General features: G+C 47.1%; 13 protein-coding genes across 13 annotated transcripts; 7 read left to right on the forward strand and 6 right to left on the reverse strand.

The window, feature by feature from the left end:
- Window positions 1-53: 53 nt before the first annotated feature.
- On the reverse strand, window positions 54-1,119 carry TERG_02652 (uncharacterized protein; the record flags this gene model as incomplete). The annotated part of the gene is made up of 2 exons (XM_003237896.2): window positions 54-560; window positions 619-1,119. 2 exons carry the CDS (start codon window positions 1,117-1,119, stop codon window positions 54-56), a joined length of 1,008 nt encoding a protein of 335 aa, XP_003237944.2.
- Window positions 1,120-1,207: 88 nt separating this feature from the next.
- Window positions 1,208-1,528, forward strand: TERG_11875 (uncharacterized protein; the record flags this gene model as incomplete). The annotated part of the gene is made up of 1 exon (XM_047750920.1): window positions 1,208-1,528. One exon carries the CDS (start codon window positions 1,208-1,210, stop codon window positions 1,526-1,528), a length of 321 nt encoding a protein of 106 aa, XP_047605708.1.
- Window positions 1,529-1,699: 171 nt separating this feature from the next.
- Window positions 1,700-2,611, reverse strand: TERG_02653 (uncharacterized protein; the record flags this gene model as incomplete). The annotated part of the gene is made up of 1 exon (XM_003237897.1): window positions 1,700-2,611. One exon carries the CDS (start codon window positions 2,609-2,611, stop codon window positions 1,700-1,702), a length of 912 nt encoding a protein of 303 aa, XP_003237945.1.
- Window positions 2,612-3,151: 540 nt separating this feature from the next.
- Window positions 3,152-4,929, reverse strand: TERG_02654 (uncharacterized protein; the record flags this gene model as incomplete). Its single annotated transcript, XM_003237898.1, has 7 exons — window positions 3,152-3,730; window positions 3,789-4,048; window positions 4,100-4,480; window positions 4,539-4,598; window positions 4,661-4,718; window positions 4,770-4,790; window positions 4,840-4,929. 7 exons carry the CDS (start codon window positions 4,927-4,929, stop codon window positions 3,152-3,154), a joined length of 1,449 nt encoding a protein of 482 aa, XP_003237946.1.
- Window positions 4,930-5,909: 980 nt separating this feature from the next.
- TERG_11876 (uncharacterized protein) lies at window positions 5,910-7,309 on the forward strand (the record flags this gene model as incomplete). The annotated part of the gene is made up of 2 exons (XM_047750921.1): window positions 5,910-6,429; window positions 6,666-7,309. 2 exons carry the CDS (start codon window positions 5,910-5,912, stop codon window positions 7,307-7,309), a joined length of 1,164 nt encoding a protein of 387 aa, XP_047605709.1.
- A 35-nt stretch (window positions 7,310-7,344) lies between these two features.
- Window positions 7,345-7,923, forward strand: TERG_02655 (uncharacterized protein; the record flags this gene model as incomplete). Its single annotated transcript, XM_003237899.1, has 1 exon — window positions 7,345-7,923. One exon carries the CDS (start codon window positions 7,345-7,347, stop codon window positions 7,921-7,923), a length of 579 nt encoding a protein of 192 aa, XP_003237947.1.
- Window positions 7,924-8,416: 493 nt separating this feature from the next.
- TERG_02656 (uncharacterized protein) lies at window positions 8,417-9,229 on the forward strand (the record flags this gene model as incomplete). Its single annotated transcript, XM_003237900.1, has 1 exon — window positions 8,417-9,229. One exon carries the CDS (start codon window positions 8,417-8,419, stop codon window positions 9,227-9,229), a length of 813 nt encoding a protein of 270 aa, XP_003237948.1.
- A 649-nt stretch (window positions 9,230-9,878) lies between these two features.
- On the reverse strand, window positions 9,879-10,593 carry TERG_02657 (uncharacterized protein; the record flags this gene model as incomplete). The annotated part of the gene is made up of 2 exons (XM_003237901.2): window positions 9,879-10,471; window positions 10,545-10,593. The coding sequence occupies 2 exons, from the start codon at window positions 10,591-10,593 to the stop codon at window positions 9,879-9,881; spliced, it is 642 nt and encodes a 213-aa protein (XP_003237949.2).
- A 1,034-nt stretch (window positions 10,594-11,627) lies between these two features.
- Window positions 11,628-14,678, forward strand: TERG_02658 (CAMK/CAMKL/AMPK protein kinase; the record flags this gene model as incomplete). The annotated part of the gene is made up of 3 exons (XM_047747945.1): window positions 11,628-11,992; window positions 12,066-12,901; window positions 12,976-14,678. The coding sequence occupies 3 exons, from the start codon at window positions 11,628-11,630 to the stop codon at window positions 13,638-13,640; spliced, it is 1,866 nt and encodes a 621-aa protein (XP_047603915.1). The 3' UTR covers window positions 13,641-14,678.
- Window positions 14,679-14,684: 6 nt separating this feature from the next.
- On the forward strand, window positions 14,685-16,274 carry TERG_02659 (uncharacterized protein). Its single transcript, XM_003237903.2, has 3 exons — window positions 14,685-14,869; window positions 14,932-15,198; window positions 15,267-16,274. The coding sequence occupies exons 1-3, from the start codon at window positions 14,822-14,824 to the stop codon at window positions 15,486-15,488; spliced, it is 537 nt and encodes a 178-aa protein (XP_003237951.1). The 5' UTR covers window positions 14,685-14,821; the 3' UTR covers window positions 15,489-16,274.
- TERG_02660 (uncharacterized protein) lies at window positions 16,115-17,057 on the reverse strand (the record flags this gene model as incomplete). Its single annotated transcript, XM_003237904.1, has 3 exons — window positions 16,115-16,375; window positions 16,446-16,874; window positions 16,983-17,057. The coding sequence occupies 3 exons, from the start codon at window positions 17,055-17,057 to the stop codon at window positions 16,115-16,117; spliced, it is 765 nt and encodes a 254-aa protein (XP_003237952.1).
- A 2,719-nt stretch (window positions 17,058-19,776) lies between these two features.
- TERG_02661 (uncharacterized protein) lies at window positions 19,777-20,799 on the reverse strand (the record flags this gene model as incomplete). The annotated part of the gene is made up of 2 exons (XM_003237905.1): window positions 19,777-20,295; window positions 20,515-20,799. The coding sequence occupies 2 exons, from the start codon at window positions 20,797-20,799 to the stop codon at window positions 19,777-19,779; spliced, it is 804 nt and encodes a 267-aa protein (XP_003237953.1).
- Window positions 20,800-21,023: 224 nt separating this feature from the next.
- On the forward strand, window positions 21,024-21,239 carry TERG_02662 (uncharacterized protein; the record flags this gene model as incomplete). Its single annotated transcript, XM_003237906.2, has 1 exon — window positions 21,024-21,239. The coding sequence occupies one exon, from the start codon at window positions 21,024-21,026 to the stop codon at window positions 21,237-21,239; it is 216 nt and encodes a 71-aa protein (XP_003237954.2).
- Between the last annotated feature and the right edge of the window lie 51 nt (window positions 21,240-21,290).

Genomic DNA, 21,290 nt, shown 5'->3' on the forward strand with positions numbered 1-21,290 from the left:
ATTGTCCTCTACTGTAGTCATAGCTATTGTTTGTCAACGAGCTAGTTAACTATTTATTCGACAATAAATTCTAGGATAGTGACCACGCTTCCGTCTGGACATGTACTTCCTTTCAATTTCAATCTCCCATCCACGCTGCTCAAAATACTTGCGTAATCCTGAGCCGTCCTCTCTCTTCCAGCCAGTAATCCAAACATGGTTACGTCCATATTGCGCACAATGCGTTCCACGTAGAGTGGCACAGTTCCCTTTTCAGGGACGACATGCTCGATAATCAGCACCCGAACACCTGGCTTCAGTACTGGCAGCAAACCACCAATTATGCGTTTGGCCTCCTCATCAGACCAGTTGTGTAAGATAAAGCGCAGAATATACGCATCCGCCTGTACAGGTTGGGGCTGGAAAAAATCGTGCTCGATAAACTCAATGGCCTGTTTGTACTGTGCGGGAAGCTGCTGACGGGAGGAGGCGACCACCTCCCCTATATCCTGAACGGTTGACTTAATGTGAGGGTAAGAGTTGACTATCGCCATGCTTACATGTCCTTCTGAGCCACCAACCTAACATTAATTTAAATTAGAGTGTGGGCTTCTGACGATATCTTTTTGAGACACTCACATCAACAATTGACTTGACCTGATTCCAATCGAATCCTCGGGCTACATGCTCACACGAGTAGATTGAAGTGGAGTGTGTGGCAGCCATGGAATTATGGAACCGAACCTCCTCTTCCGGATGATCGCGGAGGAAATCCCACATAGTGCCTAGCTTCTCAGCACCATCCAAAGACTGGGCGAAAGCAACGCTGAGAGGCGTCTTTGACGCATCAGTCCCTGTAGGGTTGAGCTTGAGAGCTTCTACCATCTTCACCGACGCCGGGTTTGCAACGTTGAGGTTTGATAGAATGCTATCAGTAGTGTTTTGATCACGTACGCAAACGGATGAAGCTGAGTTGTGGCTGATCTGGCCGGGCGTTTTCTCGGATAGAAAACCGACGGCGATGGAATATCGAACGAGACGAGTAAACAGCTGCTCTTCAACCTGGGCATACTGAGCTAGAGAGCGGAGTGAAACAGATCCATCAAGAGGAATTTGTTGTGGAACTCCGAGCTTTATCATAGTCCCAATGGTGTTGAGTTCGAAGCCCTGACCAGCACCGTCAGCTCATTCTCTTTACGCGTCTCTCGCTGGTTCACTCCATCGTAGAATGTTGCTAGTTACCTGCAAGCTTAGATTTCCTAGAAATTCCGATGGACCACTAGCCAGCCGCACAATATCTAGTGCAGCGGATATGAGCTCAAACCGAGCGCGAGAACCCTCGGGGCTGAGGAGGGGAAAGGAGACGGGGAACGATTCATCGTCGAGAGAAGGTAGGCCCTTATCCCGAAGCTCCGCAGAAAGTATGCCTGCGTTCAAGGCAACTGATTTGGAAAGTTCGTCCATTCTGTTTTTGCTCCGCTTGTTACAATATATTGTTGTTTTGTACTCGTACTCCGTACAGAGGAGGCACGGAAAGGCAGAGCCCTGAACATATGTATAGCCAGTTATTTAGCCGGTCACATCCCGTCCCAAAAGTAGGTTAGTTCCCCACTTTGTTAGTTAAACTTCAGGAGAAAAGATAGAGTTTCATATAAACCTTAACTTAGTTAACTCTAAATGTTTGTAATGTTAAGTGGGTCTGTTAACTATGTATTGTAATTTACGCCCGCTGCAAGATGTAAATATTATCGTCGTAACCGGCGGTCTCTTCACTTTCATCCACTTTGCTCACTTCCACGATTCGTAACCCTGCGGCTTCAATTGCGGTCGAGAACTCAGGCTTTGTAAACCAGCGCAGTGAGTGCCTGACCCGATGGATTTCAATTTCCTTGTCTTTGCCATCATCCAGCTGCTTGAAGACCTGTACATCCTCCCCACAGACGCACAGTTTGCCCTGGCAATCCATCCGGTTCATGGTAGTGTGGTACCGAATTCCCGGAAAGTCGACACTCTGGACGTCCTCTGGCGGTGGCAGTTCCTCGCTCTCAGCTCGAACCTTCATATCCTCTTCTGGATTGAGCAGGAACCAATCGGCAAGACCTATGCAGGCCCGTCCCGTGCCTGGTGTGAGCACTTTACTGACCTGCAGGAAAAACTGCGCGAGCTCTCCATCCCGCTCCATATGGCACACGCTATTAAATGCGAAGACAAGGAGATCGATGGTTATATGCTTGTCAGATAGCGGCAAGAGGGTGGGAAGCTCATCGAGTGCGAGAGCGTTGCCTAAAACCCAAGTAACAGGGGGAGTATTGTTGTCTGTCTTTGATTCTAGCTTAGCCGCTAAATCCAGCATGTGCTGCGCGTTGTCTAGTCCAATCATTTGAATGTTACGAGTATCGAATGAGGCGGCTACGGCACGCTGTAACAGACCGAGTGGTACACGGCCGGCACCAGTTCCGACGTCGAGAACTGTGAAGGGTTTGTCTGGCGCCGCTTCTCTGTGTTGGGTGACTGCATCGGTGAATATTTTCCAGTATATATCCATGTCTGGCATGCTGGGTTTGCCCCACTTGAGATTGTAGAACTCTACCATGTAAGGCGAATCATAGTAGCTAGACCCCTCTTGGGCCATGGTTGCGGCAGGAGCTGGTAGTGTATAGATGCCGGGTTGGATAGACAGAGGGTGAGAATGGAGTTCGGAAATGCGTTAGTTTGATGGAGAGATGTGAGAATTCAACGCCTATATATAAGGAGCATGTATTATATACTCCATATGCAGCACCCAGCCGCCATTACCACCTCCCTTGTAAGGATGCGGAGTAAACAAGTGGACTTGATTACAACGATGAAAAGTTACCGTAATGTTGCTGTTTACTTACAGCCTGTGCCAGTGCTGAATAAAGTTTCTCAAAAATTGGTCCTCGCATAACTTAGAACATGTCAAAAAAACCAAAATTCAGACTTCTCCATAAAAGCTCCTGTGGAGTCGTTAAGAGAACCCCCTTTGCTATAATGATACTGGTATAAGATACCTACCTCGTATACTCTCCATACGTGTGAAGAATGACCGTTATTATCAGAGAGTGGACCATAATACGCAGTTATTTGAACTTATATAGTTTACATCTGAACATGGGAGTTACGCTCCGCGGAAAGCTAAAGCGACAGCAAATTAATCAGGCCTGACGATCAGTCCGTTATTCTCGTCACCTTCCTCTACCTTCGACGGCGTACCGCTCCAAAGGCCCATAGGTAACGCGCACAATGCACTGGCAATCCCAAAAAAGAGCGTCATTCCGCTCCACCCTGTCCGAATCTGCAGAGACCCTGCAACAACTGGTCCCAACATTTGCCCACTTGCGTAGGCCATGTTGAAAAGTGCGTAAGCCTGAGCCATAGGGGGTTTTCCACCAAAAATACCCGGAGATTGGGCCTCGTAATCAATGACCACTTGAGAAACTTCAGTCATGGCAATGATCTGGACTACCGTTATGCCGAGACCGACAAGTGCCAACAGACCACCCATGAGAACTTTCTCGGGAATGGTATTATGCAGAATAAATCTCAGGGAAAAGAACGCCACTCCTGTCACTGCAAAGGCGAGAGATCCAGGGCGTCGTGCTCCAAATCGGTCCACTAGACTTCCCATAATGGATCCGGACACCATCTCTGTGAGAGAGACAGGAAGAAAAATCAACCCAGCGCCGCTCGGAGTCCAGTGGAATCTGTCCATGACAAAAAGTGGGACGGTCTATTGAAAAATTAGCACGAAAGTCTGCGTTATTATTGTGAGATTTTCGGTTCCCTACTGTCTCCAAACTCGACAGAACCAAACAAAGCATTGCCGCAGAAAGTAGAGCAATGAGTAGACGAGAAGAGCGCATGAGGAGGAGCACACTCGACTTCGGGCTATCTTTAGCCCCAAGGCGCTGAGTAGATAGGAGAGGCGTCTCTTCATCCGTCTTCCATTGGTTGCTTGGATTGGGATTGGCGTCTGCTGATGTGCCCTGGGCATTTCGTTCTGTATCCTCTGCCCTAGACGACTCACGCTCAAGCGATTGTTTTGTAACTAAGATTATCAGTAGATGGTAGGCAGAAAGAGGGAGAAGGGAGAATATACCAGGCCGCTCAATCAAGGCAAATCGCAGTATGATATCTAAAATAATCAGCAGCGTGGGGAAAATAAAAACTCCATAATACCCCAAGAAGTCATACGATACTCCCCCGAGCATCGGTCCAAACAGACCACCCATTGTCATACCAACGGTTGTATAACCCATAGCTTGTCCAATGCGTTCCTGGGGAATGTTGTCGACGAGTAGCACTAGTCCAACCACCCAAACTGCCGCACAAGAGAGACCTTGAAATGCCCTGGCAACAACCAGTACCGCAGGTCTGCGTGCAAATGCAAATAGAATTGTCGACGAGCATAGTGATACAAGTCCCAGGGTAAATGGAAGCTTGCGCGATCCGAAGTGGTCGGAGAGGTACCCAAAGAGAGCTATGGCTAGGTTAGAGTCCATGACGTCGTCGATGTTGTATACTCTGGAGGAACGTACGAGACCCCAATAGAAGCGTAGCACCGTATGCAGCTAAAAGTATCGATACCCAAAACTGAACTGTAGCAGCATTAGTTAGCGTCTAATCTCTCAACATCGAAAAGGGATTGGACAGTCCATACCATCCTCCTGCGCTACTCCCGCCCGTGAAACCAGGGCTTTTGGAATAACGGGTATAATCTGGAATCGTCAGATAAAATTCTAGGCTGCTACCGACGACCCACAACCTACCAAGGAATAAAGCAGGGTATCCTATAAGCAGTCAGTTATCGTTTCCCCCAGAATCATTCGGTTCCCGTACAGTGAACATGGCAATAGTGATCACGAAGATGATAAATGCCTCTGAAGACCGTAGCTTGAAAAGCCATGGCTCCCGTGAATCTAGGCCCATCTCCGCAGCCACCCGATTCAAGCAGTATTATTCGAAGGAAAGATGGCTGTAGAAGAAGAGCGTGGCTGGGCTTGGGCTTGAAACTCTTCCCTCCGTATATATATATGCTTGCCAATCCCTAGGCTTAGTAATCGGATTGGGAACGAGGCCAGCCTCAACCCCTTGCTCCGTAACTAGTTGGCTAGTTAGTTCTGTATCTGCCCTGTCCATAGTTAGTTAGCAGAGTTCGCAAACAGTAGGGATTACCTGGATCCGGGTGATGCTTATACGAATACCGTAACCAAGCAAAGAGCCAATTTTTCGCTCGTTGCAGCTGCAAAGGCGGTTGGAGCTTGTCAAATTGCTCGTTGACTGCAGAAGGTAGTTAGTGCTACTCGTGTTTATCTTGCATTTACTAACTATTATTCTGAGTCAAAGACCTTTTGAGAGTGCAGTGCTGTAGACTAGGCAGTTAAGTAACTATGCTCCTCCCAGAAGAAAGAGTCTAGGATGGGCAGTGGGTGGCTGCAGACTCTCTGTTTAGCCGGTCAAAGAGGCTGAGAGATGATAATAGTAGCTGAACTGCCATCTTCATGTAGTTTGCTTTTCTGGAAAGCGGGAGTACTTCCCGGCTTTCATGTAAGGACCAGGTAATCACCCGCCAGCAGAGATAGAATATGAGTAGTTGATTACTCTTTCTTTCCGCCTACTACTTCATTATCCCTAGGCATCTTGCAGGACATATACCTCTAGTGTATCATGTATCAAGGACTATTGCAGCTCTTCGATGCAGAGTAGCAAGAGAAACTGACTCTAAAAGGTCATAGGTGACATATAAAGCATCACTAGGAAGCAGCACTATGTGATAGTGTCCTCTACCTCAACATCATTGTTGATGAATCTGCCTAGCTCAAACAGAAGCGAGATTGCATCCCTCCCTTCCCCAGACTTTTTTGGTTAACAATACGGGCTGACCAGTTGGAGATCCCACCTTGACGGCGATGGCACTGGCACAAGCAATACAGCCTTCGGCTCAAGAGAAGCCGGTGGTTATAGGATTATACGGGGTTTCTAGCTCTAGGAAGACTACCCTGCTGAATCAACTGAAGAGGACCCTCAAGGATGAGGATTTCATGTTTTACGAAGGTTCACAGGTTATCGATGAAGTAACCCCGGGAGGCCTCGCCCAGTTCAAAGGATGGAGCAGAGAACGACAGATAACCTCACGGAAAGCGGCAATTGACTCGATCCGGACGGCGTGCATCCAAAACAAGAAGGCGGCTATTGTCTCTGGCCATTTCAGTTTCTTCGAAGATGACGGCAAAGTTGGGTCCCCCGTGATTACTAGAGATGACCTTGTCACATACACACACATCCTATACTTGAATGTTCCGACTGAAATATTAATTGAGCGCCGTGCCCACGATTCGACCAGGGATCGCCCTTCTATCAGCACGAAGGGTCTGCACAAGTGGCAGGAGATGGAAATATCACAGCTCCGTCCACTTTGTTTGGAATATGGTATTTTGTTCATGTGTGTGGCACTCGGACCGGATTCACAGAGCAGGGTAGCGAACTTGTTACATGAGATCCGACTAGCTACAGCTTCAATATGGAGCGTGCCAAAGCATGTCTAGACATCGTCATTGGTGACAAACCGCCGTTGATGATGCTTGTCTTGGATGCAGATAAGACTTTATCTGAAAAGGATACCGGGGCAGCGTTCTGGGAAAAAGTTGGCTCATAGAAGGTCAAAGGTGCCTCATTGGAAGATATTTTCAGCAGCAAATTAGGGTATTCATACGCTGCTTTCTGCCAAGCCGGATTGCTTTATGAAGAGTCGGGCGATGACCAGGAGTTTGATAGGATTTGCAGCGAAGTGGTTGCGGGGGTATCCATGTATCCTGAATTTGTTTGTCTACTCCACCGTGTAGCGGAACAAGAGCATGTTCGAGCTGTTGTCATTACATGTGGCATAAAACGTGTGTGGGAAAAGGTGATGGAGAAAGAAAGGCTGTCCGGCATTGTGAAAATAATTGGGAGTGGCCGGATTGCTGATGGCCCAGTCATTACGGGGCATGTGAAAGGGGAATTGGTCAGCTATTTGCAAAGCAAGTACCATATGAAGGTCTGGGCATTTGGTGACAGTCCGCTAGGCATAGATATGCTGAAGGTTGCAGACAGAAGCATCGTTGTGGTTGGGCCAGAGGCAACCAGGGGTAGGTCCATGGGTGCTACCTTGGTTGAGGCTATCGAGTGCGGCGGAGTCCGCCTGAAGCAAGTTGCTTTACCTCCCACCACACCAATGCGGCTTGATTTCAAGAGACTTCCTTCATTGGATATTACCGGCGTGGACTTCATGGACTTTGTCCATTTCCTTCGCCGCCCTCCATTCAGCTAATTCATGCGACGGAAAAGAATGCAGCTAAATTGCTAATGACCCAAATGCGAAATGCAAACGTTGCTGGTCCACATCTCTGCAGAGCTCATATGTCCGTGGGAAAGTACCTGGCAATTGAATTCTTGTCCGACATTATTGGCGTTGAAGAGTATTCCATTCCACATGTTCTGGGATATCAGACAAGTGGTCATCAGCTATACCATGAAAATCAAACGTTGATTGTGGCGGTAATGCGGGCAGGAGAGCCCATGGCTCGTGGAGTTTGGGAGAGCTTTCCTAAGTCATCTTTTCTGCATGTGAAATCACCAGAGGATGTTAAGCCTCACCATGTACAGGGGAAAGTCACCATCATCCTAGTTGACTCCGTGATCAATAGCGGCAAGACAGTAGCCGAGTTTCTAGGACGGATCCAAATCTTACACTCTACCGTCCGCATTGTGGTGGTTGCTGGCGTTGTTCAGGCAGAATGCATCTCCAGGCGAGCCCTCACGCAAAAGCTTCGCTACGGAGCAAAGGTGACTGTTGTTGCTCTCCGGGTATCACAGAACAAGTATACAGGCAGAGGCTCTACCGACACTGGAAATAGGCTTTTCAACACGACCTCCTTGCCTTGAGCATCTGGAGTAACATGCTAAAGTTGTCTTTCTGTAGGAGATCTAAACGAATGTACTGATATCGCTAGACTGAATGCCACAGATGATAAGTATTGATCCTTGGAAACATCTTTCGCTGCACACTGTAATTGAAACGTATCCCTTCTAGTAGAAACATGTCTGTCGACGTAGATGTCGATGTTGATGTCGAATCGCGAATAACACAAAACGGCCCAAGCGCGAGTATATCACGTGATGGCTTAGTCAACATCCCCGCTCATGGCCTGATACGGCTTAGCGCGAAGCCGGAAGCAAGAAGAAAAAAAAGAGGAAGAAAAGCACGAGATGAAGCAGACGACAAATGACGACGACGACGACGAAGCGACGACGAGGAGAAGAAGAAACACGATCCACGATCCAGCAACGACCAACGACAACTAAGCAAAGGGCGTCGGTTAGGAGACCCGGCATCTCGCTGATTGCCCCTTTCAAAGGATGCTGATGCATTGAAACGATGAAGTTCTTCGAGAACACTTTCAACTACGACTACTCCTTTCCGGCCGTTACGCTTGCATACTTCCTCCGGTATCCCAACCCTTACTCTCGCCATGTCCTAGCCTCAGACGTGATCGACCGGTATGTCGACCCGGTCACGAAACGACTGCACACGACGAGGCTGCATCTGAAGAAGTCCAAGGTCCCCTCGGCCATGCTGAAGCTGCTGCCAAAGGGAATTGGTGGCGCGGACAACTCGGGCCAGAGTGTGATTCTCGAGACCAGCGTCATTGATGTCAACGAAGGATGGATGCGGACAGAGTCTCGCAATATGGAGTGGACGGGGGTTCTCAGCGTGGTTGAAAAGCAGGAATACCATCGCTGTCGTGCTGAAAACGCAGATCCTTCTGCCTCTTCTTCTCTGTCTGCGTTATCAGCCGGCCTAGGCATTGACGATAACCTGAAAGGCGAATGTACGTCGGTGAAAACTACGGTCACATTTAAGTCTCGCCTGGGCCAGAATATGCTTAGTCGGTCGAAAAAGGATACCACCGTTGACGACGAGGCTCCCAAGAAAGGGTTCTTTGCTTCCTGGTCCACTGCCGGCATTCAACGAACAATTGAGCTCATTGGAGTGAAACGGACGCGCGATGCTGTTCTTCGCAGCAAACAGGGCATGAATGTTGTCCTCGAGCGGCTTCGGAACGGCGGCATAGTTGGTGTCGTGGAGGGCATGAGACAGGATCGAGAGGGCATCCCAGCTCACGGGGGCCCATGGAAGCAAGTCTGGCTAAACGGCACCCAAAAGGAAGGGCACTATGATGAGGAGTGATTGCTTCATGGCGCTCTCTAGCATCTGCCACATCGATACCTGGATGCCTCTCTTTGGACCTCCTCTTTCCGCCTCTCGTGGACCCTTCTACTGTATTATTTCCCCCATTAATTTTTGGCTTAGCATGGTGTTATTCGGTGTTTACTTTCCACGGACAATCTCCCGACTCTTCTCACAGCCATATTTCATTTCCTCTTATGCGAAAAAACCTCTTTCACACCCTTCGATTATCGACTTCTGGTGTTGTATCGGCGCCTTTATATGCTTTTCTTTTGACGAAATTCAGCCACGCAAAAACAAAACGAAAAAAGTTGAGTTTCTGATAGGCAATTTTTCATGTACAATAGCCTTTATTCGGACGACTACGGCGTCGGTACTCAGTGTACCAAACTTGTTTTATTATGAGTGAGATTTAAGCACAAAATCAAGCTGTTCACGTTATTCACGCGCTGACATACATTCATTGCATTTCTAAGACTCTGAGTGACGTTTCTATAAAGATCCGACTCTACCGGTACCTAAACTGGAGGGGATGGAAGGCCAATTCCAACAAGAATGGCAGGCTGGTTGATATCATGATGATCATAGCTATGAAAACCAAGAGTCAGACCCGTACAATCAAATGAAGGGCTATAGAGGATTCAAAAACTTACCTGAGGACACCCACACCACCAGGTTCAAGCATCATAGCCAGCGGAAACTCAAGCGGGATATTCACCCATCTCTTAACAAAGGCACGCAGAAGATGACCGTGCGCAAACAAGACGACATCACACGCTTTCTCTCCGTTGATATTCGGACCCTGAATTCGACGAATCTCTTCAATCAAGCTGTCGACCCGCTCAGATACCTGCTCAGGCGACTCTCCTCCTTCACATCCGTCCTGCCAAATACTCCAATTTCTCTCCTTGTCTAATCCTCGCTCCTTTCTCATTCTTTGTATATCAGCCGTAACTAGGCCCTCATAGTCGCCATAATCCCACTCTGCCAGCCTGTCGGTTCTCGAAACTCGGCCATTCTCAGCCAATTTCTTCCTATCGGCTTCTGTGATAGCGAGCTCGAAAGTTTGGTATGCCCTTTTGCGCGGGCTGACGTAGACGTGCGCGGCCTTGGAGAGGTCTATCAGCTTGTTGGGCCCGATGAGGATGCTCCCTGATGCCTGGATTTGCTGCATTCCTCGCTCCGTGAGCTCGATATCTGTTTTCCCCGTGTGTTGACCATTCTTGCTCCACTCAGTCTCTCCTAGGCACCTTGTTTAATATCGGTTCTCATATTGAGAGACGAAGAGAGCGAGCGTTGGACGGGGGATAAATACCATGACGACATATATATACTCGAGGCGTTCCCGCGGACTTATCAGACATCGTCAAAAAGCGCTCAATCTGTTGTTAACGTGTGTTATATGAAGGGTGACTTGAAGCAATTCTCCTGCCGACTTCGGGAGGGAAGATAGAATGGAAGAACGAGGGGCTTTATAGTAGCATCCAACTCTCATCAGGATTTTACACCACAAAATCTAAACACATTTGATTACTATTAGCTATGCTCCCATTGTCTGAGCATACAAAAGATAAGTCCTTGGGCTGCAGCCGTTCCGTTACCGGCTCATCGGCTTTCCGTTGGAGTGGGCAGTAATGGCTGGAAGTGGGTGAGAGTCATATAGATAAAGCAACCATAAACATGACACATACCAGTTACTAATAGAAGTCACACAGCGAAAACAAAGAATGGCCAGATTGATTTTATATCACGCCTCCTCAGCATATCTATGGAGTACGCTTAGAATAACCCGACTAACTAGCTAATATAAAATCTCCGAATATGGGACCGACTTCAGCTTCGTCGGCGTCCAACTTTATTGACGTCGCGGCAAATGATAAGCGCGGGGCTACGGCCATGTGACATGTCAAAACTCAAAAAAGTCAATCGGCGAGAAGCGCTTAACTCTATGACTAAGAAGCAACATTTAAACTAAAAAGGAAGGTAAGACGTCGTTAGCGGCGAAATATAGCGAGGTCCCCTGGCCCCCTTGCGAACCTTGAGACTGCGTCGGCAATCTGCGATTAGCAACATCGTGAAGGCGAAACCTCTGCAACGAGCAGCAGAGATCAACCGCAATCGCTGGAAGAGCAAGCATATGCTAACCTGCAGGCTGATTGGGGAATAGACACACTGAACAGGATCCCGGAGACTGCGCACTGCCTGTTCGCCCCCTCCTAGCTATAATGGAAAGTCGTTGAGCGATCAGTTCAACAGCTTACTACGCGCATCACCCCCACCGCTTATCGAGTTCCAGTCAATGGAATCTGCTATACCCTCGGTGTAGCGGCACCAGTGTGATAGACAACGCCATTTCCCCTTATCCGAAGACATCCGTTCATATACACTCTCCGTCACCATGTCGGCCGCCTTTGACGACGAAGATCTCTCGATCTCCCTTCCTTCGTACGAACAGAACAGGAATAGGAATCCTCATGGACACCCGAGTATACTGCAGCAAGCTCCACGACATGGAAACGAACGGCTGGACCAGTCTCCTGCCACCGCTCGAGACATGCAACGTCTCGATCAATATACTGCGGTGAGAAGTCTGGGTGAAGGAACCTTTGGAAAGGTTAAGCTTGCCACTCACAGAGCTAGCGGGCGGCCGGTAGCACTCAAGATTATACCAAGGCGGAAGCTACAGTCAAGAGACATGGTTGGGAGGGTTGAGCGCGAGATCCAGTATCTCCAGCTCTTAAGGCACCCTCATATTATCAAGCTGTAAGTCGGAATATCTGTCAGCGGCGTGACAGTACAACAGTATGCTAATGTCTGCCTTTTTTTTCCCTACCAGATATACCGTGATCGCCACGAAGACGGACATTGTCATGGTTCTGGAGTATGCTGAACGGGAGTTATTTGACTATCTCGTAAAGAGAGGGAGGTGCAACGATGACGAAGCCCGCATCTTCTTCCAGCAAATTATATGCGCAGTGGAGTACTGCCATCGGCATAAAATTGTTCACCGAGATCTTAAACCCGAAAATCTCCTTATCGACAAGGACAAGAATGTAAAGATCGCTGATTTCGGTCTGAGTAACATCATGACTGATGGGAACTTCTTGAAAACAAGCTGTGGTAGTCCCAACTATGCGGCTCCAGAGGTTATCTCTGGCAAGCTTTATGCTGGCCCAGAGGTTGATGTATGGAGCTGCGGAGTCATTCTTTACGTACTTCTGGTAGGGAAGCTACCCTTTGACGACGACTACATTCCATCTCTCTTCAAAAAGATATCCGCTGGAAATTTTCATATGCCATCCTATATCTCGACAGGTGCTGCCAATCTCATCAGGCATATGCTTCAAGTTCATCCTGTACATCGGATTTCCATACCCGAAATACGGCAGGATCCTTGGTTTTTAAAGGGCCTCCCAAAATACCTGCAACCACCAGTTGAGGATTTTGTTGGCACTGGCGCAGATCCAAATAAAGCAATCGATCCACGCAAAATTGCACCCGGAAGATCTGCTGCTATACAGGAACGCATCCATGAGAATGCAGTTAACAAGCTTGAGCGAAGAATGGGCTATGGCAAGGATGATATTCAGGACGCTCTGAGGAGGCCTGAACCTAGTGCAATCAAAGATGCCTTCTTTATTGTCGTTGAGAATGAGATGATGCAGATGAATTGTGAGAATTAAACCCCTACACACGGTATCATTCACATGTTTTTGCTAATCATTGCTTTGCTAACTTTAATCCAGCCCCGACTGAGAATGAGCCTGGTCAACCATCCGCTGCTCAATTAGGGGGCGGCCCGTCACCATCTTACCGTTCAGGCCAAAGTCCTAACCCTGACTCCAGTGCTCAGAGCTCACCGCTTGCTCCATTGACCCCATACCAGCCACGCACTTCATCAAGCTCACCCTCCCAAACTCCTTCAGCAGGGGGCGCAGAAGACTCTCAACGATTAAGTCACGTCCGCATTCTACCCACCAGTTTGCCGTACGTACACGATCAAATAATGGAGCAACGAGCCGAGAAGAGCCTGCTTAGTGATGATGAAGAGGAAGAATTATCAGTGGAAAACCGAGGTAGATCATTGCAGCCTGATGGCAAGGAATCTGAGAATGATATCAACAAAGAGCGTTCTCCCGAAGAACAGGCGGCAACTGCTCGGTCTCTTCGACCCCATTCACGCAGCAAAGTTGATTTGGATAAGCTACAGTATCAAAAACCAAGCACCGCAGCTGCGACAGCCCCTACAACAAAACGTTCTCGAAAATGGCAATTTGGAATACGTTCTAGGAATCAACCATATGAAGCAATGTTGTGTCTCTACAAGGCTATTCGGGCGGAAGGGGGCGTTTGGGAAATTCAGCCGGCCGAGCCTGGTAGGTTTTTTCTTTCTTTCTTACTTTTTTTATGATTGGAGTATCTGCCACGCTCAATTGCTAATATTATTTTAGAAGTAAATGACTCCGATAGTGGCAGAACCCCACAGATGACAACTGAACTCCCACAGGCATTGCAACACAAGTACCCTGACTTGCCACCGGACTATTATATCCCCAAGGATTTATGGTTTATCCGTGCGCGGCTATTAAAGCAAGGCGTTCTCGCCCCTGGTCCGTCAAGCAGCGCTCACTCTAGTCGCAGCGATCTAGAAGAGTTCCGTCGCCGCGTGAGCCTGATAGGCGGTATATTACACCCAGAGGATAAGACGGCAGCATCGGCAGCGGTAGCTGCAGGTGGCACCGCAATATCGTCAGCCCACTCGTCCCACCCTGCCCTCCTTTCCTACGGTGTGTGGGTTTTCATAGACATTCAGTTGTATCAGATCGAGTCGAAGAACTACATGGTCGACTTTAAATGTGATGGCTATCAAAATGTCATCCAAATTGCTCACGAAAACAACACCACCACAGAATGGCGACCAATAAGCAAACGAATCCGCAATAAGGAAAAAGAGGTGACGAGTCCTTATCCCTTCTTGGACGTTGCATCAGATCTTGTTGCACAATTGGCCGTTGTTAGTTGATCTATACCCTCTATATCAGCGTGTGCTTTTTAACCCAGCATCTCTCAAACCTCTTCAAGCAATACTGTATCTTTATCAAATGAACATAATTTTTGCAAACAGCGTGCACATGACATCAGTTGGCTTTCTCTGATGACGTCGATTTAAACTCATGGATAAATGATTTTCCGGAGGCGAAGTGGCCAACTTTATTACTAACCTGCATCGCGACTCGCCCGCGATTGAAACTGTGGATATCAGACTTGGTCTAGATGAGCGGAGTTGCTGATAGAAGAACTTTTACTGCCTGCAAAACAAACAAAAGCCCTGTTCTATATGGAGCCATATGACGTCTGTTTAACGTGACCAGCTTCTTTTCTCTCTGTTCAAGAAATGGATTTGAAATCTTTTCCTCTCTGGTTTCTTACAACTCGGCGATTAATAGCAATAGTCGAACGAATACTATCACTCGAATCTTTGCTTGAAGCCTGAAACACCAGATATTGTTTCCGCTGCATCTTCTGATATACTCTCCAGGCCCAGAGTGAATAATTATCCTAAGTAGAAGACGAGCCCAAAGAATATTCACGATGCCTGATGCAGCGAAATGGGGCAGCGCTGCCCTTCGGTTCATTCAAGTATACCACCCTCAAGTCTGTTGCTGCAAACAAGAACTCGAAACTGACCTTTATTTCTATAGCTTGCCCTTGCGGTCATTGTTATGGCCCTGATAGGGAACATGATTGATGACGCCATACACGGCAGCTCGTCGGTGGTCAACTATAATCTATTCGTACCAGCATTCATCTTATTGTCTTTGCTCTATCTTATCCCGGCTTCGCTCAGCGACAAAATCATGCTCCATCCAATTCTCATGTTCTTTATCGATGCTCTCTGCTGTATCTTTGCCTTCTGTGGAGCTATTGCCCTTCCGGCCAGACAGCATGTGCATAGTTGTTCCAATAAGGTATGTGAAACGAGAACACTCCAATTCACGCCCAGTCCGTTTCGTAATGGCTTCTAACATTCACACAGGACTACACTTCCACAAACACAGTCAGCAGCGGATCGAAGTCCGGGGAGAAAACTTGCCGTGAAGGACAGGCGGCCACTGCTTTCTTGTGGTTCTTGTGGTTTGCCTTTTTGTTGTCCACCCTATATTCCCTCTGGCGTGTCAAGCAGCGCTTCTCCGGGGGTGGAGACCGCCAACGTACGTCACCCAACCGCGGACAGGCTCCAACAATGTCCCAGGTATAAGGACTGTCGCCGCATAAAGCTACAATGGCTTTCCATCCAAGTTATATCTGTCCGGTGTAAAAGATTATCTTTGGCTTAATACTTGGATTGGAAGGGGACTTGAATGGAAAAATTTCGGGAATATCAGGATTTCCAGGCGTCTATATATACATACTCCCCGTCGTTGCCTGCCGCCGACTCTACCGGGCTAAAACCTTGGTATAGTGGCGTTTTGGTAGGTATGGGGAAAAGCATTTGCTTTGTCCTGTCCTTTGAAGTGGGTTGTATAATTTCTAATATTTACCCTTCATTCAATCCTTTACTCTGCTGTTTCATAATGTCTGCCGTCGATTAGCATGCCCTAATCAACATTTCTCTCTACATACTCGTAAGCGAGTCCATTCTCGTAGAATAATATACTGGCAAACTCGGGGAATAATATCCTTTTCCTTTGTGAAGACGCCATATTTGACAATATATGAGGGCTACTCAGCAGTAGTAGGTCAAGAGAGGAGACAAAAGCCCAGTAGCAGTACGCCACCCTTGTTGAACTGGTAATAAGTAGATAATACCATGGGCTAACTTATTCAACTTTAGCCCTCTCTGAACGACAATAGGAAAAACGCAGAATAGAAGAAAATATTAGATCATCGGAGCTGGCCATCTTTGTCCAGAATGAATTCGTTCATCGTATGGAAGTAAATAAAAGCACGATATCTCCCCTTGAACCGAAGTAGCCAACAAACAGCTAGACAAGCAGGAACAGGAGCTTCCCGGGAAGGAGCATTTGACTCGCCCTCCAGCGGCGACTTCCCTCGGAGGGATCCACCCCTGAACTTCCGGAAGGCGAGATCGAAGAGCCTCTCCTTCCTTTTAATGAGTTTCTCTGGAAGTTCTTCATTTGGAAACTAGTTATAAATAGATATATCACAGAAGTTAAACCCAAGAGTCGAAATTTCCCGTCTCTATGTCTCGCACCAGCCATAAGACCTGTTCCCGTGTCACTAAAAACTGCGCACAGCACACTCCGCCGATATTCTCTAAAACACTTTCGTAAGGAACTTGAAACAGGTACATATATATATCCGCTAGATATAACCGTACATCCTTGTGGCGTGTATCTTGCAGGGTAGGATCTCGTGGATTCACACTGGTAGGGCAGCCGGGATCGGTAGAGCAGCGTAGATTAACATAACCTTGGGAATCAGCCACTTGATAACGGAAGTTATTCAGGGTTTTGTTAGTTTTGCCGCCAAAGAAGTCGTTGTGCCATTGGTTCTCGTTGGCATGGATGAATACTGAATAGTCCGGTAGACTCTCGTAGTAATCGACAATGAAAGTCAGGTAGGCGACGGCTTCGCGACCCTGAATTTCATAGCCGGGCGCAGAGTACGGTACTAGGAAGCCCTTTTAAGGCAGTGATTCAGTAGTGTATATAAAAGGCGTATAATCCTGACTGTAGCGCATGTAGTTGGTAAGCAAAAATTCCAATAGTTTCGCCAATTTCCTTCTTACAATTCCGCGCAGAACTCCTGGAGCCATTAGACGTCTTCCTTTCTTGTTTTCGCCAGTATCAGCCCTTATGAACATGACTAGCGTTACGGAGGAGATCGAAAAAATATAGAGGTTCTGTCTCTAGATATCACACTATTAGATTCTTTAAGCCAGTAAAATCCGCCTAGGGGAGACGCAGTACCGATCAGCGTTTGGAATAGCCAAGCACCAGTAAGATACAGGCCACAAAGGTGGACGGACACGTTTCGACGGGTAAAGTATTCGTGTCATCTTGTTTGATAGGCAGTAACAACAGCAAGCACTCCCTCCATGTTATATAACTACTGATGGCCATATCATAACCCCTCATTGTCTAGGGGATCCCACCAAGATTGCAATAGCCCCGGGAGCGGTGGCAGAAGAAAATCTCGTCGCCCATATTTTCTTGATATCCATTATTAGCTTTTATAGTTAAAGTTTTCCCATTGTCTTATAAAACTATGTGCTCCGCTTATATAGCTGTAACTATCAAAGGAGAGCGCTGGGAAACAACAACGGCAGGAATCGACCTCTGCGAATGAAGAGTTATCGCCATTTTTGTTCACCGTCTGAACTTGCCCTGTGTATCCATGATAACGCCAATGCCTGGCCCAATTCTTGTGAATGCGTGAAACATATGGGTCTGGCAGGAAAAGTATACGCCAACGCTAACATGTTGGCGCCATCGTCGACGTTCATAGGGACCGCATGATGTTTCTATAGGCCAAATATAAGCGACCCATTCATTAAATGGTCTTGAGTCATTATCCATTCTTCTCCACTGAACATCCAGGATCGTGGCCCGCTCCTGCCCTTCTCGTATACGGAGTTCTCTGCCCCTCCCGGAGGAAAACGGGCTGGGTTTCGGTCATTGCTTCGTTACTAACCATGCCTACCATTGCTTTCCAACTCTCGTGACCGTGTATAGAGTACGGATAACAGGGGGTTGGTGGGGGTTAATATTTTCATTGGGATTTTGCCGCCTGATGGAGAATACAATCCATGAAACTTGAAGCTAACTCAACTATTGAATTTTCATTTTGCAAGGATTCATCCACTTTAAGGCGTGTTCTGCTTCGTTGCTGAATATACAACAACTACTAGTTTACTAACAGACGGTGCAGTGCTAAGAGCAATTACTGCTAAAGGCCACTTTGTATAATCGGGTTTTCCAGCAGCTTCTTTTATAAATTTTTGATAAAATGCCTTGGGTTGGAATTACCCCATATAGCACGGTGATCTGTAGGCTTCATGAACTGCATGATGCTGTGTTATTGTATTAATTAACCTTTTAAGTTTGGCAGATCCGGCACGGCCCGAGAGTTTGGTTCAGCCTTGGCAACTACCTACGAAGTTAACTTGCTAACCTTCCCCTATTAGCTCGTTGCCCATTGGAACCTAAACTTAACCAGTCATAAATTTTAGAGGAGGCAACTGACTGGCCCGTCCAGACAACCAATCAACACCACAAAATTGCGAAGCACAAGAGAGTAGTGATATTGATTGATTGAGAGTACTGGCACAAATTTACAATAGATATTTTAACCAATAGAAATAGTTAAATAATAGCTGATTATCCAAGTAGTAATGAAGTATTTCTTTTCTTTTATAGCGAGAGTGGGCGCTAGTTAACTACCTCGCTCGTAAATTCTGGAAAAAAAAAAAAGAGAAGTTAGAGGCATAGCTCTCCGACGGAACACTTCATTGAACTCGGATGACAAGTATTGATCAGGATTCAAGGCATTATGCCGAAGTGTTTTTCGAAGGGCACGGATATATTCGCGCATGCTGCTTTCAACCAAGCGAGCGCCTTGAGGCAAGGCTCTCAGGAAACCAGGACGAGAACCATCTGGTTTGAGTGCCTCTCTTGTATGGGATTGCTGCCTCTTCACATACATGACCACTTGTCGGGGTGGACTACGGTATCACTGCGGCTATCGCAATCTTAAGACAATGTGTTGAACTGAAAGAGAGGAAACCGTCAATCAAATCGCAGAAATCAATGTGCTAAAATATTCCCCAAGGCAATGCATTGGATTGGATTGAAAGAGGCTGTACGTCAACATCAGAGAGTATTCCCAAGGACAGGTGTTGGGCAAAAGGAGAGGAATTTCGCCAACTGTGTATCGCATAAATTGCTGTACTATAATATTCCCCAAGGCAATGTGTTGAGCAAAAAGAAAGAATAATGTCCACTTTATTGCATAAATATGATATGCTATAGTGTTCCATAAGGTAATGGATTTAATCGAAAGAGAGCCATGGGTAGCAATGCCTATCCAGGTTTTAGGTTGAATACCAACCAAGGAAATGCGTTGAGCGGAAGGACAGCCACTCTGCCGGCAACGTTGAATTCGGTGTCTTAGCTTTTATGACCAGCAGAGGCAATGTGTTGAGCCGAAAGAAGGAATCTCTTCCAGCTCTTAAGCGCTTATGAGGATATTCCTTTTATAACCAACAAAGAAATAGCTTCGAGTCAAGCTAAAGTATTCTATTAGCGACTTTAGTAATATGGTATCATCGCTTTTTAACCCCGGAGGAATGTGTTGAACAGAACGAGAGGAATTTTGTCAACAGAGAAGCCATTATAATCTTATAGCATTAACAACCGCCAACGGAGACAGGCAGTGTGTTGAGCTGAAAGAAAGGATACTGCCAATAAGCTCCCTTAATTTTATTATCCACTTAGGGCATACTGGATATCCAATAAAGTAACCTCGGACAGGTATTGTATGGATCAAGCCGCCATGGATGTGAGTATAGCCCATATTATCGGCTAGTACGGTATTAACCTTGGTGTTATGCGCAGCAATGGCTCCGACACCTGTCGATAGTACGTATCCAGGTAAGATCCGATATGCAGACACCGAGTAAATTTGCCTTGGAGCTGAAATTTGATATTTGATATTTTATGAGTTCTCTGGCCTCCTGACGAGCACGCTGGACCATCACAGACGCAAGCCCAGCCAAATGAGCGTGGGCTAGTCACCCTTTTTGCTGGGGTCGACTTGGACGGCCCTGCACCGGGCTTTTTAGACCGACCTTTGGAAACCTGCAGGGGATCAGAACCTTTGTTGTTGGACGAACCCCTGGAAGCCTGAAATATATCGGAATCCTTGTTACCAGACCTAGTCTGGACAGCCTTCTCGGCTGAAAATGCAGCTTGGGCCTCTGATAAAACGGCCGGACGGGTCGCCGACTCGGTGAATGATTGCTCTTCACCCTCAAGAGTCTCCATATAGTCATCATGCTCAACGCACGGCGCCTTCGCCTCGGAAAGCAAACAAGCATGAATCTATAAAAGAAAACAGTTAGTAACTACCAAGGAAGATAAGATATCCACACCTACCATGGCAATCGAATGAATGAACATCTCTCGTGTATCCAACCTCGGAGTTGGTTGGTTGATAATACTCCGTCAACCGCCTTGCTTCTCCGGGGAATCTCAAACGCAGGCAGAATAGAAAGGAATTGACGTGATGTTTCCCTCAACGGTGACCTTTTACTATTATACAGTCTCACCACCTCCACCGTTATAAAATTCTGGGATGGCATCATCACGGATAGGAACATAGCACGAAGGATCCATTCGGAATTTGGCTTTGGAATCTTGCTGAAAGTGGCTGTTCGATTTAGGATTTGCGGATGAGGCCGTTGCAGCTATAGCAGCGGTGTGATCTGGTGGGAGGATCACATCGCCTGTTATTGACTCGTATAAGTATATCAGAAAGAATATCTTTGCTAGTTCCAATGCAAAGTGGGCGCTTTTGAGGTACTTTGCATAGATAGAGCTAGTCATATAGTCTCAGTGACCAAGACACCGCGATGCACCATAAGCGGCTGGTGAAAAGATGAGTATATAAAGATATTATTAGCTGCTTGTCATTAGGCTCTGGCTCTTTATTATAGGCCATTAAGCCATAGTAATCCGTGGCGGTAATAGGTATAAGGAGCACTTCTGCCACCGTCAATGCTCCTGTCCCCGCTGATGCCTCTGCTTCTACCACTGCATTAACCCACGCAATGCAGGCTTTGGCTGACCAGCTCCGGAACATTAACCCTCCGTCGGCCTTCATTACCTCTGAGAACAAGGCTTTCGTTGAACAAATGGTGGACCTTGCTTCCTTGGAAGACGAAGATATTGCAGCTAAGGATATTGACTTGAAGATTGGTGATGACATAGTCAACGTGCAGCTTCTCATCCAGGCTTTAATTGGATGTTGCTTCGAATGGATATAATGACGTGCCTGAAGTGATCATCTGCTCAGTAGCAGGTGCGTAGTACTTTGG

The sequence above is a fragment of the Trichophyton rubrum genome (genome assembly GCF_000151425.1).
Source record: "Trichophyton rubrum CBS 118892 genomic scaffold supercont2.2, whole genome shotgun sequence".
Taxonomy (NCBI): Eukaryota; Fungi; Ascomycota; class Eurotiomycetes; order Onygenales; family Arthrodermataceae; genus Trichophyton; species Trichophyton rubrum.

Excerpts from the sequence above, each read along its gene's own strand:
- TERG_02659 (XM_003237903.2), top strand. The coding sequence starts at position 14,822 with ATGCCTGATGCAGCGAAATGGGGCAGCGCTGCCCTTCGGTTCATTCAA. Across the intron at positions 14,870-14,931 it reads CTGCCCTTCGGTTCATTCAA|CTTGCCCTTGCGGTCATTGT; the intron begins GTATACCACCCT and ends TTATTTCTATAG. Across the intron at positions 15,199-15,266 it reads TGCATAGTTGTTCCAATAAG|GACTACACTTCCACAAACAC; the intron begins GTATGTGAAACG and ends ACATTCACACAG.